The 19,712-nt window shown below is 39.9% G+C and overlaps 2 protein-coding genes across 4 annotated transcripts; one reads left to right on the top strand and one right to left on the bottom strand.

The window, feature by feature from the left end:
• Window positions 1-16: 16 nt before the first annotated feature.
• On the bottom strand, window positions 17-16,831 carry gon4la (gon-4 like a). 3 transcript variants are annotated; one of them, XM_072675850.1, is made up of 28 exons: window positions 16,128-16,831; window positions 15,951-16,016; window positions 15,225-15,436; window positions 15,055-15,129; window positions 14,899-14,949; window positions 14,347-14,397; window positions 14,156-14,251; window positions 13,957-14,070; window positions 13,408-13,578; window positions 12,631-12,838; window positions 12,350-12,451; window positions 12,097-12,137; window positions 11,864-11,973; window positions 11,146-11,350; window positions 10,926-11,012; window positions 9,165-9,333; window positions 8,774-8,903; window positions 6,674-6,821; window positions 6,396-6,557; window positions 4,655-6,181; window positions 4,148-4,235; window positions 3,955-4,043; window positions 3,629-3,826; window positions 3,287-3,430; window positions 2,716-2,982; window positions 2,149-2,321; window positions 1,580-1,682; window positions 17-1,100 (listed from the first exon to the last, which is right to left on the bottom strand). In XM_072675850.1, the coding sequence occupies exons 1-28, from the start codon at window positions 16,375-16,377 to the stop codon at window positions 1,023-1,025; spliced, it is 5,115 nt and encodes a 1,704-aa protein (XP_072531951.1). In that variant the 5' UTR covers window positions 16,378-16,831; the 3' UTR covers window positions 17-1,022. The 3 variants fall into 3 exon arrangements, with proteins under 3 accessions (XP_072531951.1, XP_072531952.1, XP_072531953.1); XM_072675851.1 differs by having other exon boundaries at window positions 6,441-6,557; XM_072675852.1 differs by lacking the exon at window positions 17-1,100 and having other exon boundaries at window positions 1,574-1,682.
• Window positions 16,832-18,023: 1,192 nt separating this feature from the next.
• LOC140551088 (C2 calcium-dependent domain-containing protein 4C-like) lies at window positions 18,024-18,728 on the top strand. Its single transcript, XM_072674455.1, has one exon. It carries the CDS (start codon window positions 18,024-18,026, stop codon window positions 18,690-18,692), a length of 669 nt encoding a protein of 222 aa, XP_072530556.1. The 3' UTR covers window positions 18,693-18,728.
• The last annotated feature ends 984 nt before the right edge of the window (window positions 18,729-19,712 follow it).

Genomic DNA, 19,712 nt, shown 5'->3' with positions numbered 1-19,712 from the left:
CCCACCACAAACAATAACTATATATATTATATACTTTTTATGACCCACATCTTTCGATGTATATATTTGTTATTTGAATTTATGTTTATACGTTCAGACATTTCTTATCCATATTTACTTGGCAAATAAAAAGGCAATGTAATAAATTAAAAAAAAAAAAACTTTTATTTGTCAGATTTTCATACCAATGGTCACTTACATGAGCACCAAATGACCACCCCAGATAAAATACAAATGTATTCTGCTGTAATCCATAGTGTTTCTGTACATGAATGTTTTCAGTGTTTCTGTGAGAGATCTCTCTTCATGAAGCTGCAGTCAATACAAAATAAATAAGGCACCTCTTCCTCTTTTGCTCTTTCTGGCTTTTTGCTCCTAAAACATCTGTGGATATCTGATCATTCAGTCAATCAGTGAACCCGAACACAATATATACAAAAATGTGCCAAGCCCCCCCCTCTCTCTCTATCACACACACTCACTCATCACTCAGTTCTTTTGCTCAAGCATATCAGGTAAAATGCTCGCAGTGGTCATGGAGATTCTTTTAAGGTCCGGCCTGCTCTCAGTGTTTTTATTTTTTTTAACTCATCAGCCCAGCTGACTCTTTTTAAACCAAGTCAGCAAACACCAGCAATCATAGCAATCACTAGGCTGCTTTTTGATGTCTGCAATCCTTAAGGTGGCCTTGTTGGTTTCCAGCCTCATAAACCATCACGATGCAGCTGATACTTGTTTAATACCATTCTGTGATTTATATTAAGGTGAAGAAGCTTAATTATGGCATGTTTTGTCCTCTGTTTTGTCTTTTTTCTTTTGTCCCACATTCTCAGAGGAACCAAAGGGAAACTTATGAGTGGGGATGGTTTTAAGAGGCTGATTATGTTCTCCATTAAGTCTACTAGCGACATTTGGTTAATCAGTTCACATTCTACTCCTTCTTAACCAAACTGGCTGTACTGAATTGTTTGTATTGGGAGAAGTTTAAGTAGGCGTGCACTTGGCTCTATCCTTTATTTGTCTCAGTCTGGTTCCTCTTCTCTGGGGCTCATGCAGGATCTGTGAAAGAGCTTTATGAGGTCCCGGTAGCGTGCACCAACCTAGGGACCAAAGTAGAGGCAAAATGAGGGTCTGACTGAAGCACTAGGGGTATATATATATATATATATATATATATATATTTAAATGTGCAATTGATTCACTCAACATACATACCTGTACAAAATGATTATAGAATATGTAATAGGGCTGTAGAGGTTAACAACTTATTTACATGATCAATTACAAGCCATTTTTCTTGTTTGATTCTTTGACCCTCTCTAGTAGTGCAGGCTAAAGCCCAGCTGCTTGTGCACTGTATGCTAGATATCTTAATAATAAAAGCCATTTCTGATTAAAAAATAAAGTCCAAAGGGTTCAAATATTTAATAATTAATAATTAATTAATTAAATTAATTAATTAATTAATTAATTATTAACCACACTTATTAGATTATTAAAAGTGTTATTATTTAACAATAACATTTTCATTTATTAATGACAAAGTTTTAAGTACTAAAAGTGCAGATGAAAATCATACCTCAGTGGCCGTTTTATTTCCAAGCTGAGTAGCAATAGAACTAAAGGTGCTTTGACTGGCTCCTTTGTGCTGACAGGTGGTGAGTATTACACGATCTGCCTCCCTGTTCAAAAAGACACCATTTAGAAGCTCTCGTTACACTGAAAAGATACTTACAACACTGTGCAGTGCAAGAACACTGGAAGTCCAACAGGCATGAAGGGAAGTAAATAGCATATGCCAGTCAATTTCCCCACATTTATATTTGCATCTCTACAACAATATGTAATTTATTTGCTAAATACCACATAAAATAGCACACAATACAGATACCACAATTGTTCTACCATACACCTATTGTTATAATAAATTCAATGTGATATTAAAGTTTGCCTTACACGTCTTATTCCAGTTGTACACATAAAAAAGCCAAAGGAAACCCACACATAAACTATGTACTTTTACCATGTGATATTAAATTGTAAATATTTTGCCAAATACATTCGTCATATTGTCTGGCCCAAGGCAACATATAATGAACCGGAGAAAGCCTTGAAAACCGCTAATACAATTAAATTTAAATTTCTAACCTTGTCCAGAGCACAACCTTTTCTCCGCTTGGCATACGTGAACTGTTCTTGGCACAGACAGGACTTCCTAAGGTTTGGTGGCAGCCCTGCACATTTCTCTCCCCATTAGTTTCATCCTCCACCTCTGGACCAGTAACACGGTACTCTGTATCCTGAGTTACTATGTCAACCTTCTGCAATGGAAAAGATATAACAACAGACCTCACAAACCTGGTGATGCAACCTTAGCTCAATAAGTTACATTCATTTTTTATACAATACAAATAATGTATACATTAATATTTATTCCACAAAGCTTAACAGCTTAACATGTCAGCATGGGAATCTAGTTTGTTCAGTATTTCCATCAATTAAACACACACATGTGGTTCCAACTCATCGCCAAATCATATGTTAACTGAAGAATTAAATAAGTATAGTCTACGACAGTTTTTGGCTCCTGGTACTGCACTGGTAGCATTGTGCGACAGGGGGGTGCTAGCTACTGGATGAGATTTGGAAATGACTAAAATTGAAAACTTTTTTCAGTTAACAAATGGAGGTAACAACATGTGACAAAAAGCTTACGTCTTTGTTGTGAGATGGACTTTTGTGAGCATCTGTTCTCTTTTCAGAAAGATGGGCACCAATAGGCCGACACTCCTGGTTTGCCGCCACACTGTGTACTGTCTGAACACTACAAACACTGTCAGTGTCATCACACTCCATTTCTTCCTCTTCCTCTTCATCGTCAGAACGACACTGCACAGTTGGATGGAGCCGCTCAAAAAACACCCAATACTCCTCCAGCAAGTGGGTGTGGTCACGGAAGAGCATGGCTATATGGGCTTTCATCTGGTAAAAAGAGGAAAATATCTAACTGTTTGCTGAAGCAAAAAAAAAAAAATCTGTTTGTTTATTTAACAGGGACAACACGTGTGTGTGTGTGTGTGTATATAAAGGATTTTTAAGGCAAAGTTATTTTACAGCCCTTATCCCTGGTTGGGCCTCCACAACAAACAGAAGTGTATGTACAGTAAACTAAATGCATTTTACAGCATTTTTTGCATTCAAAGAATAATACATAATTAAACATTAATAATTAAATAACTAAAATAAATCTGAATTCCTGAATGAATGCATACAAATGAAAGTGTACCTCCTTTAAACCACTAAGGCTTTTAGAGGGGCCTTGCTGCAGAGTGCGCACAACCCTCCTGTAATGGACTGAGTGTTCACCGAAAGTAAGTTCCAGCTGCCTCAAGAACCGTCTGCTCCGCTCAAAAGCTTGCTGCTCGGTCAGCTAGAATGAATCAGATAAAAATTTTATTATTTAGCAGCACCATGTAACATAATTTATCACAATACTGATACATCTGGTCAGATTGCCCAATCCTTGCTAACATAAAAAAAATAAACTCTTTTAAATTCAGTTGGTCTCATTTTAATCAGATACATCCTTACAGCAACACCTGACACTCCCTTTACGCTACCCTCTTACCAGGCCACACTCATTGGCTTGTTCAGGGTGCAGGAAGGCTGCAAAGTCTCTGAGGAGTTCAGGCCAGTCTTTTAGCACAGGCTTCAGTCTCATAAAGAGCTCCACTGATGTCCTGCCTTCAGGGTCCTGCTCAAACTCATACATAACCCCCAGGAACTCCTCCACCTTCCCTGGCACCACCTGCAGCACCTCACATGCCTAAAAAACAAAAAACAAACAAACAAAAAACTTTAAGGGTTTAGGCAATATCCTTTGATGTGAAACTGAAGAATAATAAAAAAAAAACCTGAATTCTTACAAAAGGCTTATGCATAAGCACGACTTGCCTTTTCCAGATAGGCCTGAGCAAAAGCAACATCTTTACTGTCTCTCTGAGGATCATCATCAGAGAAATCGTCATAGAGAAGTGCTTCCTCTGAGAAAACAGAATTCCACATAATTATCCAGACAGTAGAATTCACAGAAATTATAATAAAAGATTAAACATTTGTGTCTTTGTACATATATATTAGGACAAACCTGAGGCATCTGATTGGAGTTCATCTGAAAGTCCTTTACCATCAGACCTTGGTTCAGAGGCCAGCCTTGATAATTTCTCCATTGTCTCCTTGTAAATAAATGTAAACAAAAAAAAAGAAAAGAAAATGAAAAAATGATGGTAGGAGGAATAGATCTTTAACTTTAAAAGAGGACTCATTAGAGACACTGGTGGCAGAAGTTAGATCTTCGGTCTAAAGCACAGAGTTGGGGTGAGGCTCATGCATTACTGTCATATGTAAAGAAAAACAACCACAGGCGCTGTTCTACAGAGATGTGGAACAAGTGATTTAGTCATACGAGTCGTCCCTCACCACATTCTAAACAAATGGGCGAGCGCATGGGTGGCATGCACCAATAACAGTACATACCTGAATGCTTGACCACTCCAGTGAGGAATTCTGGTGGCAGGTTGTGGTTAGTGGCAAACATCTATGGAGGTGCAACGTCAACAAGGAGTTGATTACAAGCTTCCACAAATAAACTTACCTTAAGCTCTGGCACAGACAGCACGGAGGCCTCAGAAGCAGGTGACGTCACTTCGGTAATCTTCCCAGAATGTTCCTCTTCTGCTTTTCTCTCCATGATGTCTTCTTCCATCTCCCCTTCGGTGCCTTCAGGTTGCCTCTGTTCCCCTTCATCCTCTGCCATCCCTGTTGCCATGGCAACATCGTCCCCTGACAAACTAGGTGTTGGGCTTCCTGAGGATTCTGACAAGGTAAGGAATGGTTTTCTAAATGCTTCCTCTTCACACTCCTCCTGTTCTCTGTCTTTACTAATCATTTCATCTGTGTCCAATTCTTCTTCCTCTACTGTTTTATTTTCATTTAATGCATTGTGTTTAATGCTGCCTTCCAGATCTTTAGTTGAGGGTATGTTCAGTACAATTTCACTAGAAACCTGAATGCCCTCAGAAATGTTCCCTAAGGGACTTGGATTAATGCTTTCTATGACTGTTGTCTCTTGAGCTAAAGAGGGTCTCTGGTTGTGAGTTGTAACAGGTTTATAGTTCTGATTAGCATTCTGACAATTTGCACTATTTGTGAGTATACAGCCTGGAGGCAGTATAAGAAACTGATGCAGAGTATTTTGCGACACAGAGAGTGCCTTTTGAGGATTTGTGCCCAGAGGGATTCTTGGTCCTGTGCTTAGCCTGAGCAGAGTACCACAACGCTGGCTTATGTGGTCTTTAGCCAATGGGGTGAAAGATACAGATGTTTGAGTTACTACCTTAGTGATGGGTGTAGGACATATAAAAGCAGTGGCTGCTGGAGTAGTGGGTATGATTATAACATTTCCTTGGTTTGGCCCTGGTGGTGCTCTTTCTGCAGTACTAGGGCCTGTAACATGCATTTCTGTAGTTTGTACAGCTACATCCCCTAGAGAAGGTAGGCTCAGACTGGTAGCTAATGGAGCAGTGGGTAAGGTGACAACATTCCCTTCCCTTGGGTCTGTCAGAGCTACTTTTGCAGAAGCTATATGATGTGTTTCGCCTACAGAACATGAGTTCACTTTGGAGGGTTCTGTTTGGGTTTCTTCAGTTCTTTTCCTGGTTACAGGTCCAGAAGAGGAGGGGTTCATCTTTGGTCTTCTCCTACACCGGATATTAACTTGATTGACCTGATCACCAGGTTGATCAGGATGAACGACTGTTTTCACAGAAGGACTTGCACATTTAGGCAAAAGGGGTGGGAGGCGACTGAGGACCTCCACCACACCTTTTGGTGGTGGAGAAGGTTTGAAAGGTTCGGTTAAAGTTTGTGCACAAGGGTCAGAGTTCTTTTTTCTACTGGAACCAGGAGGAAGTGGCTTCAGAGTTACAGCAAGAGTCTCCGGCAGCCAGGGAGGGTAGCGAGTACCCGGAGGAAAAGTACAGGATGGAGAGGTAGGTTCCGAAACGGCGGAAGGAGTAGCAGGAACTACAGTAGTGTCTGCGCCTTCCAGCTCGGTGGTTTGAAAACTGGCAAATGGTTGGTTGTATTTTCTCACTTCTTCAGAAATCAGTTTAAGGTTTTCCTGTTGGGCAGAAAATAAAAGTTGTTACGTATAGAACTATATAGCAATTGTGTTTTACAGAAGTCAGCAGAAGCTATAAATTGCTAACAGTATAATGTGTGGCTAAAACTTTGCAGCTAAAAAAGTTTTTTTTAATCCCAAATAATATTTACGTGTACATTTGTCCACTGAAAGCTTTAACTAGCAATTTTAGTAGTCCTTATTAACCTTTTACCTGTCTACCCAAGGTTATTCTTTCAGACGCAAGAAGAATTATTACCAAAAGCCAATAGGGCATAAGGCGTCTTTCTCTCTCCACTGGAGGACGCAGGTCACCAGCACGGACTCTCTCACAAGCTAAAGGCATGGGGGGATATACACCCTCTAGAAAATAATTCTGGAACACAAAACACAGAGAGATCAATAAAAGACAGGCTGAAAATTATGGTATCACAGGATAAACATTAAGCATACAGTTTGCCACATATTGTGCCACAAGAAATGTTCACAAACCTTGATGATGTTGGGGCTTTGTTTTTGAAATGCAGAGCGAATGTGGGTTCTCAAACAGACAAAGTTTCTAGCCACAAGCAAATAATGACACGCCAGCTGCAGTGGGTGTAAAGTGCCCTGGAAGTGTTTATGGCCCAAAATCACCAAACTGCAACAGAAGAAAGAAGTGCAGCTTTATACACTGTATTTGTATCGCAGTATACTTTCATAAACATGCCATGAGCATTAAAACAAGGTATTAATATTAGCAATCCGGTGACAACAGTTTAAAGACGGTTCATTCAGTATCTGATTTTCTTTTGGTACAGAACAAGTAGTGGTAAAAGTTAGGAGCAATATTTATAAACTTCAGATTCACTTACTCCAAGGGGACAAGAAATTGACTATATGGTGTACTTTTGAATGCACTGCCCCATTTATCTTACATAGTTTCAACAGGTAACCAGTGATACCTAAACTACTGGCTCTGTCCTTCTGTATTTAGCCCACTAGATGGGGTAGAGGAGAGGATTGGATCCATCCCTTGTCCCCATTAGTGAATCACACTGGTTTTAATTTGTGTGCTTTTAAATGTGTGTGCTTTTTAAGTGATTTTAAACAGGAGTCCTGTGCCCATCTGAGGTCTTTGAGCTGAAATGTTCGGTTTTTAATACCATGAGTATTGTCACTACTACAAAAACAAACAAACAACAATTTTATATTTTTTACTGCCCAATTCCATAAACAGGGTTGCAATGTTATGAGATTTTCACTGTATGATAACCATCTCTGAAAATATTGCGGTGTCACCGCATTTTCCAGGTTTTTCCACTGTTTTTAAAGGCATCAGGTCCTTGGCAATAAAATATGCTATAGCATGCTTCACTTCTTTGTTTTGTTTAGATAAGGGATCTAACTTAATTCCCTATGAACATGACTGTGTGACAGTTGGCTGAGCTGGATCAGGAAATTATAATAAATTATAAATAGATAGTAAAAGTACTAATACTACACTTTACATGTACTCTTAGAAGTAAAGGTCCTGCATTAAAAAAGTTTGGTACAATTATGTATCACCATAAAAATATTTAATATCTGAGAAACTGAGTCTGGGTCAGTGCCTGATCAACTACCGTTGTAACCATCCGTTTTACTGCTAAATTAGTGGGAAATAATCAGATACTGCTGACAGAGGGGATTATTTCTGAGATGATCCTCATATTTGTCTTTTAAGGCTTTCACACTGAGCCTGATTTTAACAGATGAAAAATAGGCATATTTTGAAAATGAACACATGTAAATTTTGATTTTTTTTCAATTTTGAGACCGGAAAAATCCAAATCGGTGTAAAAGGGCCTTAACACAGACATGCTTTTGCTGGTGTTTACCGCATGGATTAAGCATGAGGAAACAGAGATATGGTTTATAGTCGAAATTTCACACATTTTTGTTAGGGAGACAGTTATTAACAGGACACATACTTTGATTTGCACAGAAGGAGGGTGTTCTCATAGATGGGAGAACAAGTTTGAGTTATTCCCTCCTTAAGCTGCCACTTTACTTCCACATTGATTGCAAATGGGATACCCATATTCATGTCCGTTTTGCAGGTATCAGAAGTAGTCCCACACTGCTGATTTCAGTTTAGATTTTTTAGGGGGATGGAGACTGGTTAAATCTGTCGCTGAGAGCTTGAGCATTGCGCCAGTGACTGAGGTGGAGCAGAGCTGCGCATGCTTTTTCTTCTTTAGTACCGGTAATAAGCAAATGCCCACGGCATGATAACTGTGCATTTTAATACCGTGGTATACCATGAAACCAGTTACCGCTGCAACCCTATCTGTAAACGTAAATTCCTTTAGTTGTTGCTCGTGTGACACTCTGCATTCCATTCAGGCTAACAGACTGCTAACGAGCACTTTGGAATTTTACTCTTCGTGTCCCATATATTCTCTGTGCAACTGCATGCACAAAACCATTACTGTTAAGTATGAAACTTGCACTTTTACAGCAGTTCTCTGTTGTACTTCACATACCCAATGACACTTTTGAAAGTACACATGGACATTTTTAACTTCTGAAAATTATCATAAAGGAGTCTGGTGTGGAAATATGACTCACCAGTTCTCTGCTGAATTAAATGGTGCCTTGTAATGGAAAGTCAACAGGTCAACCTTCGGAAGCAGCTCAGGGTAGAGGAAAACAGGACGTGTGGCCATCAACCACACCAAATGAGCTGGAATCTGAGTCCCTAGAGAACATTACATAAAGCCTAAAATGTAAATATGTTGTGTTTTGAATTTAATTACAATTTTCCAGATTATTTAATTAGTTTGAGTCCTAAAAGTAATTAGTTTAGATGAGTTTAATAAAACTTCAATAAGTGAATCTATTACTAATATAACCGATGATAACAACTCACTAATTGTGAGCAGGAACTACCTATGCACTGTGCACAATAGTGTTTTTGTACACTTATACTTGGATTTGAAACATATAAAGGGCACTTTACCTGGGAACAGTGGCCCGTGTGCCTGTGGGTCAATTTCAGGAGAACTGTCCAACTCCTCAAGCAGGGAGACAGCAGCCTGGAGGTTACAGGCTCTGAAGATACTGACAAAGCCAGGCTCTATCTCACTCCGACCCTGCTCTCCCTGCTGGGCAAAGAACTGCAGCTCTGCCTAAGAGCGAGAGAGCACGAGAGAGATAGTTATCAACTGCATAACACTAAAATGCTTTTAAGTGTAATACTAATCACAAGTTACAACTCATTTATTGTGTTCAATACCATAAAAGAGTGACTGACCAAAACAATCTAAAAAAACAAATGTTCTCCATACACACACATATTTGACTGACCAAGACATGTCTGATTATCTTCTTTACTATTGCTCTGAAGCTAAAGTAGCTAAAAGCAATGAAAGTGTGCCACCTTTTACCATCAACATTTATTACACTAGCTTTGCAGCTCCATTGCGAAACAAAGGAAACAAACTTCAAACACCAAACATGTCTAGTTGAACCACTACATCTGCGGTATGTAGCTTTTCCTGTAAACTGCAAAAAACTTAAAATAAATGAATAAAAAAAAATACTGTTCTTTGTACCATAAAGAACCATTTTTGTAAATGTATGCATAGCTATATGTGTGAAGAACCCTTTAAAAAGAAATGTAAAAGATTTTTTACTCTTTAACTCTTTTGGTTGGTGCTTCAAACTACTTCACTACACGACTGTACTGAAACTACACAAATCGATCTCTTGTAATCATGAATGTTTAACTCGTTGTGGTTTGCACACTACACAACTGTTCAACGACAGCAGGTCACACATTACACGATCGTTCCAGGAAAAATTGCAGACAAGCCTGTCTGCTTTTGTTTTGTCACGAAAACACGCAAAAAGAAGTGACAGAGAATGATGCGATACCATGCGTGAGAAAGTTTTTTTTCTGAAACACATGGACATGGATGTCTGCAAGAAACGAGCAGTTAAATTTGTTTGTGTGCTGATATGCACTGAAAAAACTAAGAATATGGGTGAAGGAGTGGGTTAGGATGCAAGGCCAGTAGGGATTATCTGTTCTGCAGAGGGAGCTGGAAATAAATAAATATAAATTTTTGCAATAAAAAAGTAGGTATTATGGTTGAGTGTAAGCCAGGGCATTCTAAAATAAACTATATTATGCCTCTGCACCACACACATGTAGATACATGACAAGACTGGATTTAGGGAGTCCTTTCGCTTCTTCCTTGCTTTTGGCTGGAACACAACACCGCACTACTGCCAGTCGTAACCCAGTTGTGACAACTTTTTTCGTAGACAGGTCCAGATATTTAGCATGCTAGATTTTTTTTTTTAAACTCACGGGGTCAGGTCAGGTTGTGTCTTTGAACAATTCACATTTAGCGATCTAGAGCCGATCTTTGAACCCAGAGCAAACACCGATTTGCCGCCGATGTTTTTCTCAGAGACTTCCAAAACCTGTTAGTGAGCGGAAATCAGGGCTAAATTCGTAGTGTAAACTTGGCATTGATGTGTTACAAGTGTCGAGTTAAGAGGAGATTTATGGGCCGTTAAAATGAATGCCTCCATGTTCCATCAACAAATCAGTCATATGACCAGCAGGGACAGTGACACAAAAAGCATTAATGAAACTGTCAAAGATAATGTGGAAAAACAAAATCCATTACATTTAGTGGATTTGAAAAACTGTAAATACGTGAGAATGACTGAGTGAAGGTGTGTAAGTGAGAGTAAGGACATGTCTCACCAGAAACTGTCTAGCTGTGCAGGCCTCAGTGTGTAGAACTTTTACGGATCTGCTCAGCATGTTCACCTGAGTCAGCAATTGCACATGCTGTAATACACATTACAAAACCTTTTTACAACCCAGCAAAACCTTAAAAAAAAACACAATACTCTTAAATCACATCACAATGTCCTACATGTTTTTCTTGTCAGTATTAGACTGGAGCTTGTCTGTCTCTGACCTGCTGAATGTGCTGCTGGAGGTGGAGTTTCTGAGTCTGGGTGAGAAGCAGGGGACCAGAGGGACTTGTGGGGAGTTTAGGTCTAGGGGAAGGTATGGGTACACCTTTACTCTCCAAGAGAGCCTTCCGCTTGCGGATAGCTGCCAGCTGTTCTTTCACTGTTCGGTAGCGCTGTTTCAGGATGTCTGCCAAAGGGTCCTCGTACCTGCACACAGGTCAGATACGGTTACACGCACACGCACACTAATAATAACAATAATAAAACAAAATAAGGAATTAGGAGTTAAGTCTAATAGTAGAAGGTTAAGTAATGTTAAGGAGTGATATGTTCTATATGAGATGGTTTTGTAATCTTATGCTTGAAGCAATTTAAAAAGACACTGTGCTGAATGACCTGCAAAAAATATGTAGTATTCCTTACCATTTTACTCGTTCACAGACCAACAGAAACAAGATAAAATTTTTACTTGTACATATTTTTTTATATTGGACTTTACATACCATACATAATTCAGACCAATTCTTATCTTATATATTTTTCCATATAATTTAATGTCAAAGCATTAGACTGTGTGACCAATTTTTATTTGATGTGTAACACAAACATTTACTAAAAAACACTGCTAACTACACAATAAGTTGAAAAAGATATGTTAAGAGATGTGTTTAAGTAATGCAATCTCTGTGCATGACTAAGGGTGGCAATAAAAAAGCTTACTGAAGTGTTTCCAGAACACAGGGTGGTTCCTGCTGGGTAGTGTCGTCATCTTCTTTTTCTTCTTCTTCCTCGTGGCCTTCTTCATCTTGCCCCCCTAATTCATCCTGAAACTATGAGATACAGGCAAATTATTCAACAGAGACAGATAGAATATGAAGAATTTACAACAAAAAGAGAGCAATAACTCATTCTAATATATTGAAAATTAGTTTTCAATAAATTAAATTTCTTACTGCATCAAACAGCTCTTCCATCAAATCATTCACTTCCTTTTCTGGTAAAAAGAGAAAATTAAGAAATATTTAGCAGGTAAAGTCAGTTATACTGTACAATGTAGAGAACCTATTACCTGGTGCAATCTTTTTTTTATTTTTGGCGTTACATTGAAGTTACATATTTCATAATAGCTTATTAGAGGTGGTCAAACCCTAAAAGGCTCTGGGCAGATGTGAGAACACAGAATGTTCGTATAAGTTGTTTACTCACTGGTGATGCGCACTGCCTTGTCATTTCTGTAATCCTCCACATCCGGCTCATCAATGTCAGCCAGAAAGTTATACTCTGGATCATCTTCATCATCACCCTCCTCTAACAGGACACAGTGTAGGGTGTTGGAAGCAAGATGAGTTACATTCATTTATGAGATCACCAACCATTAATAAACACTGCTTCATCTGTGTTCGCAGATGAAGCATCATTTGACAGTGGCACAATTCAGTTCACAGTACACAGTTTAGTTCAGAAGGGAGACATTTTAACATCCAAACCTTCATTCTCTACATCAGAACTCATTAGGCCCTGCAGCCACCGTGTCCACTCTCTATCCTCTGTGGCGGAGCCAGGCTCATACATGTCTGGCGTGATGTCAGGAGCTCGCAGCTCTGCCTCCAGACGACCCAGTGGCACGTCTCGCAATGGACGTTTGGAACGAGTGCGAAAAGCCATAAGACTGTCCTCTCCACTGCTGCTAAGAGACTACGAACAAGGGGATTGAGAGACATTATATTCATTATTATATTCATCATATATTATGTGGATAAAGTATTGGGACACCTGCTTATTCATCAAGGGTATTAAAAAAAACCCTGCTTTTGATGGATTACCTGTCTCTACTGTTCAGGGAAGGCATTCTACTAGATTTTGGAGCATTGCTGTGAGAATTTATTTGCATTCAGTAACAAGAGCATTATGTGCGTTCAAGATGACCATCCCACCTCATCCCAAAAGTACACAGAAAAGACCCACTGCTCCACAGCGCAACGCTAGGGGGCTTTTTACTCCTCTAGCCTATGCCTGGCATTAGGCAAGGTGTCAATTGTTTCATGTTTATCAGCCCCAGAGAGTCCTATTCTATTGGCAAAACGTCTCTACGGACAAAACAAGCTCTGTATGTGTGTGTGTGTGTATATCTGCACATCTGTGTCAGCAATGGTTGCAACTTAAAGTAGCTGAATGCATTTATTAGAAGGGTTGTTCACAAACAACACACTGTGTGTGTGTGTGTGTGTGGGGGGGGGGGGGGGTCATGTGAATATAGGAGCTACCTGGAATGTGTCAATAGAATCCGATCCGATGGCCAACTCCTCATCCACAGCATGAAGTTTCTCCATGAAGCTGCACTCTTTTGATGGCCCCGGAGGCTCGGGGCCCTGAGGGGGTGGTGGGGGGCCCATGGGCACCACCTCCACTCTCAGATGCCTTGCCCTGCGCAAAGTCTGGAGGGAACAAGTGAGAAATGTTGCTGTTTGTGTGAGCCATTGTATGTCTTTACAGAAAATAGGGCCCAAAAAATATAAACATTTACCATGTGTTCTCACTTCTTAAGGGACTCAAATTACAGGTGTAATTTTATCATTTTGCAGAAAAACGTATTGAAGGCTATGATCTTCCTCATCAGTTTACTTAACACAAAATGTATTCAATGTAATTCAGCCAGGACATATGTTACATAGTAATGAGGGTGGTCTCACACTGGGCTCCGAGCTGGCACAACTGTCTAGGGTTTTACCCAAATATCCAAATGCGGAAGGTAAAAAGTGAGGTGCTGTAAGGGATAAACAGGGGGCGAATATTTCTCTGCAAGTGTGAGATACCTGTCTAGGGCTGCAGCTGTTTTCTCCATCATATTCACTGAAGGATCTGCTGAGGCTTTTCCGAGTGCCCCGTGGTGACGAGGCAGTACTCTCCAAATCACTTTCCAAAAATGTCTACAAAAACACAAATCCTATATTTGCACAACAGAGACAAAACAGTTGTTGATTGGTGTCATTTGTCTGCATACAATATTCTTACATCTTCTGCTGTCTCATCATCTTCCTCTTCATCAGGGCAGTACTCTTCATCAGATGAGTCTTCCTCCTCTAAAGGGATGTCCACAAACTGGGGACCCTTAAAAGAAAAAAGAAGTAAAAGAAAAATCCATTAATGCAACATTACTTTGACGTTAACAATCACTAATTCTGCAGTGGAGTTGTTTCTTTTACCTTCACTTTGCTGGGTTTCTTAATTGGTGAAATGTTCCAAGTGGGAATGACCTACAAAATAAATAATTTATCAGAATCAGATTCTTATAGGCTTCAGATAAACATTTCTAAGGGTGTTGCAATTTCAGAAGAGAACTAAGAAAGCAAAAAATTATTGTTGAAAACAGTGTTGAAATTTCGTGCTGTATCATCAATATAATCCATTCATTCCAAGGTCCTTTACGTAAACCACTGTCAAAGAGCAAAACTAAACATATACACTCAGTTGGAGTGATCTGGGCAGTGAGAGGGTCAAACAGCTGTTTTTTATTTTAAAGATGCATCCACACTTAAAATCTGGAAAATCAAATCTTGGCATTAGAATTAAAAATTGTATTTGAAATTGTAATTATTGAAAATTGAAAGTTCATTAAAAGTTTGACATAATCAATATCTATAAATCAACAAAAACAGGTATCAAAATGAATATGTAATGATTGAAGACACTGCAGCACTCAAGATGTATTGTACTGCTCCTCATAGACCACAAATAGAAATGCTCAGCAAACTTACCACTCCCTTCTCCACAACTTCCTTTAATTTAGAGCGAGTCATCTTGGGCTCCTGAAAAAGTCAGAAAGGTGGCCCATGAGTAAGTCAGATCTCAAAGTCAGGAACATAATACAGTTAAAAATGGGATATACTTTTAACTGAGTCGCTAATACTCACAAACAGGGGAACAGGTTCAGTGTCATTGATGGCAGCTTTCATCATGGCCACAACATGCTCATTGGTAATCACCTCCTGTGGGTATGATTACAGCAATGATATGACCTCCCTCAGCAGTAAGTAGCTTGTATCGTTTTGCATAGGCTTTTGAAAACGGCCTTCGCACTTACATGTATAATACTGCGCACGTTGGCTGAGGTCAAGTTATGCTGCCGTGATTTGTTCTCAAGCTCCCTGTCAAGCTCTTTGTCAATCTCAACCTCTGGCTGTATTTCATCTTCCTCTTGCTGGCACCCTACCTCAGAAGTCCCACTCATCTCACGTTTCCTTTTTACACACCCTTTTCTCCGCCCACTTTGCCGTGTGACGTTTAGCCCATGATCTGGAAGAAGAAAGTAAGCAAGTAAATAAATATGCAAGCTTGATTCAAATAGTTAAAAATCCTACTGAACCACTAATCCAAACACGTTGGCAGCTCAGTGTGGATGTCATGGAGTGATACGTTTTGCCATTTAAAGTGTCTTTTACATTTTCTTCAATAAATATAAGTCCTCCCTAGTGCATACCTCTTTCTTTCATTATGATTCATGAATCTCACATTTTTAAGCATGTAAACGGAGATGGAAAGAGAGCCAAATACAACAACAAAATACCATAATAATCTAAATTTAAAAGATAATATCCCACGTCTTCACTTTACACCAAACATTCACCCCTATTCCTGTTCAGCAATAATTCTTTGTTTTGTGTTGCTATGCCTGCATTCTGCCTGGACTAATGTAATTCTGTTCTGTGCACAAACACAAATCTCAAATCTGTGATTCAACCAATGCAAAAAACATTACTTACAGATTGTTATGTCTTTATTAAACAAATAAATAAATACACACACTCACCGACTGTGATGACCAGGGTCTTCTCAGTTTCATCCACTGATGGATCCATTGCACTCTGCACCACACCTGTTAGGCAGTTTAGGAATATGTAAGTTAATGATAGTCCAAAATTCCACCTACAAATTGAGACGTTATCTTAAAGTAATCATCCACATTTTACGCGATGTCTCGCCTTACCCTCACTGTCAGAGCCTGGACAGAGTTCTTGGGTGCAGGTTTTGCTATTTTCTGCTCGTTTCGATGACACTGTGTTTTCATGATGTAGCGTTACCAGCTCTGGGGGCTGGGAGGAGGCGAGCACTCCGTCAGGACAGGGGGGCTGGGTGGTTGCTGCTGGCTTGCAGTCGTTCTCTTCATTCTTGTTACACTTGGCGCGAGAACCAGCGGCTTTGGCAGCGTTCAGCCTGCGCTTTCGGCCCGGATTCATCTCAGCTCCACTGAAGCTTCCAATACATGTCAAAACGGCTACACCTCCCACTTTCTGAATCTAGCTCACCTACTTTAACCCCGGCTTCAGCGACTACTAACTCTACTGAGATATACTGTCTGCCTGTTTTGGACTCTTCTCACCCACTGTTAGTAGGTCCGGGTTTTAACCAGTTTTTAACCTTAGCTTGTTGGCTAACTACCCGAATTCAACACCACTACAAATGATTCGCTGGAAAAGAAACTCCAGTCTCTTCCGGTTCGCTCATGGACTTCTCAGACCACAGAGACGAGCTGTGCTAAACTGCACTTATTGGTGGTGTGAAACAAGTCCACAAAGGTAAACAGACAGACACACACACACACACAGAGACACACACACACACACACACAGAGAGAGAGAGACGCGGTGTTTCTTTCTACGCGCCACTCCATCCCCGGTTGCGTCACCGGGTAAGTGGGACAACAATAAAACGCCACTTCCGGCTCGACCACCAAATTCAGAGTGTTTTAATATTTAAAAAATCTGCACAATTTTTTCAAAATATTATTTAATTATGATTCAAACGTTTTTTTTTTTATTATGCACAGAGCTTAACGACTGATTGCTGAATAGACGGATATATGTATGTGGTATATATTTCATGAAATCACAAAAAAACAGTGGAAGTTATTTTAGCCTAGTTAGACTTGCTGGACTGTTTTCATATTAAGTATGAACTCTTTTAAAGTTAGTAAAATTATGTTTACTCTCATGAAGTGTAGCAAATGTGTGGATTAAATACATCGTGTCTTGACTTCTACAAATGCTAAAACGTTTTTGACATAATATGTAAAAATGTAAACTATAAATGTGATCTATAATCATATTACAGGGATTTCTACAAGACTCTCGGAAACAAAATCTGTGGTAAAGTTGGACACAATAATGATTATAGAGACATTATACAGAGTTGGAAATATAGTATTGCTACAGTAGTATTAAAAATAGTATATATTATTACATCCATTAAATTGTTATTATTATTATTATAAATAATAATAAAAAAAAACCTAGTGAACCAGTGGAAGCCTACAATGTCAAAACTAAAGTCTATAATACTCAACAGATCCTGCGTCGGTGAAAATTATGGATTCGGAATTCAGCCAAAACATCTCAGACATGTGCTTGAGCTCAAATAAACTTCATCATCACTTATAATTTGGCGCAAACGATTAACACAATGGATCAGCTGATTTAATGTTCGTACCGTCTTACAGCACAGGGTGAACTGCCAAAATAAAAGTCCACACTGACGAACTGAATGAACAGTTCACTCAAGAGGAAACTTGAACTCAAGTGTACATGCGATCTGTCGATCGATAAATAAATTAAAAAATTAGTAAAGGTAAATCCTGGCTGTCATTGGTGTTTACTCAACCTAGTCTACCTGTGGCCACGTGAAACTCACTGAAAGAGGCGGTGGACTGGTGGGGTTACTAATAATGCACACCTGAAGCTCATTAAAGTGGCGTTATTAAAGGCTTAGCATGTGCTCCCCGAGCTTTAAACCCGCCTCTTACTCGAGTGTGGCCCAAACTACAGCTTTCCTTGATAACCAGGACAGTGATTTGGAAGACTTTGGGCTTGTTCTGTGAGCCGCGGAGATGTTCAGTTTTGGCTCAGATGTGGTCAGTACAGAGAAGAGCCCAGCAGCTAGGGCGAGGTCTTGGCAGAATGTGCCACTAACTCCAGGAAGAATCCCTAGCTTTATTATTCCTCCAAAACTGCACCTTGCTATTTCTCCTCGACTTGGCATCCGGCAGGCCAAAGAAGATGAGTGCAGACTGCTGCCCCCCAGCAGCCCAGAGAAACCGTCACCTGTGCTCCACTCCTCCGTGGACTCTCCACGTTTACGTGCCAAGTTCCGGATCACTCCACGCTTCAACCGAAAACGTGCCAAGGAGGACCTGTCGGACCCTACTACTCGAGCAGCGATGTCTCTGGAACACGTGGAGAAAGTCACCACGCCATATGGCTTCTGCACTTTAGCTGCCAGCCCTCATGTGAAGCGGCGAGAGTCTCTGTTTCATAAAAGGACCGCAAGTGCAGGAGAGGAGGGCTCCTCATCGATGACCCCGCTACGCTGGGGGTCTCCCAGGCCCAGTGTTACGACCAGAAGCGCCACGCCAAGCCGAAAAGCCTGCTGCTCTGTTCCGAAGCCCGAGAGAAAAGGACTGAAGCTGCTTCTGAAAAGCCCAAGGGCTGCTCTGAAGACCCTCACTCCCAGTCGGATAAAAAAGCATGCAAGAAGACCCCAGGAGGAGGAATTCTAGAAATGTTACATGTTGGACTATTGTGTGCGTTTGTCTTTAAACCTGGATTTTTAAATAATATTTAAATAAATTCAGTGTTTTTAAACTTGAGGTATAGTTATTTCTGCAACCCGGAGCTCCTCCTAAAATGGATTGAAATGCTGTGCTCGTAGGTTGCTCTGAGTTTATACCAGGGTTGTGTGACTGAATGGCTGAGCAGGTTGCAGAAACCGAATGCAGGACTGTTCAACCTGCAATCAGATCTGCATCCCTTTGTTTGGTGGGCAAAGAAAATGCAGCCATTCTGACCATTTTTGGATCAGGGTAGACACCCACCCTCAAATCAAAGGGGGAGAAAAAAAAATCCTTATTACTATGCCAAATCTTTAAACTCTGTCAGGGAACTCTTAAATTTTTACAGGACTGGATGTTTCATATGTGTAACTCATATGAAGCTATATATATTTAGTCCATTGAATGGTGACGCTCCATTGTTTAAAAGGCTAAAATCTGAAGCCACTTCACTCAAGTGTCCTACATTCAGTACTGTGGAATAGTATTTCTCTTTCTGGATTTCAGAATTTGTTTGCTACAATATATTTGGTTGAATTGTGTGTGTGTGTGTGTGTATATATATATATATATATATATATATAGTGTGTACCTTGAGCTCTAGTACCCCAAAGCTCATGTTTTTGCTGTACAAGGCATAAATTCTTTTTTTTCTTGGGGAGTAAAAAGGTTTTTACCAATTATAAAAACCTTGATTAGTAATCTGTTACTGGTGGGAGAGCTTCAGTTAACAACCTTGATCAGGAGCAGGTGTGCTGAATCTGAGCACTCCTACATTAGACAGTGCATTTTAGGTGTGTGTATGTATGTGCTACTGTAGGTAATCTGAAAGCTTTTGCATCTCCAGATTATACTGTCCCCCTATTGATAAAAGCCCACCACATCTTAAACAAGATGATCATTCATGCAGTTTGACTTCAAGTGCATGTGCAGCTTCTTGTGACTGCATGTGTTTAGAGCTGTTTATGT

The sequence above is a fragment of the Salminus brasiliensis genome, chromosome 3, assembly GCF_030463535.1.
Source record: "Salminus brasiliensis chromosome 3, fSalBra1.hap2, whole genome shotgun sequence".
NCBI classification, from domain to species: domain Eukaryota; kingdom Metazoa; phylum Chordata; class Actinopteri; order Characiformes; family Bryconidae; genus Salminus; species Salminus brasiliensis.
Note: the sequence above shows the minus strand (reverse complement) of the source record. Positions and strands in the feature narration are given on the sequence as shown.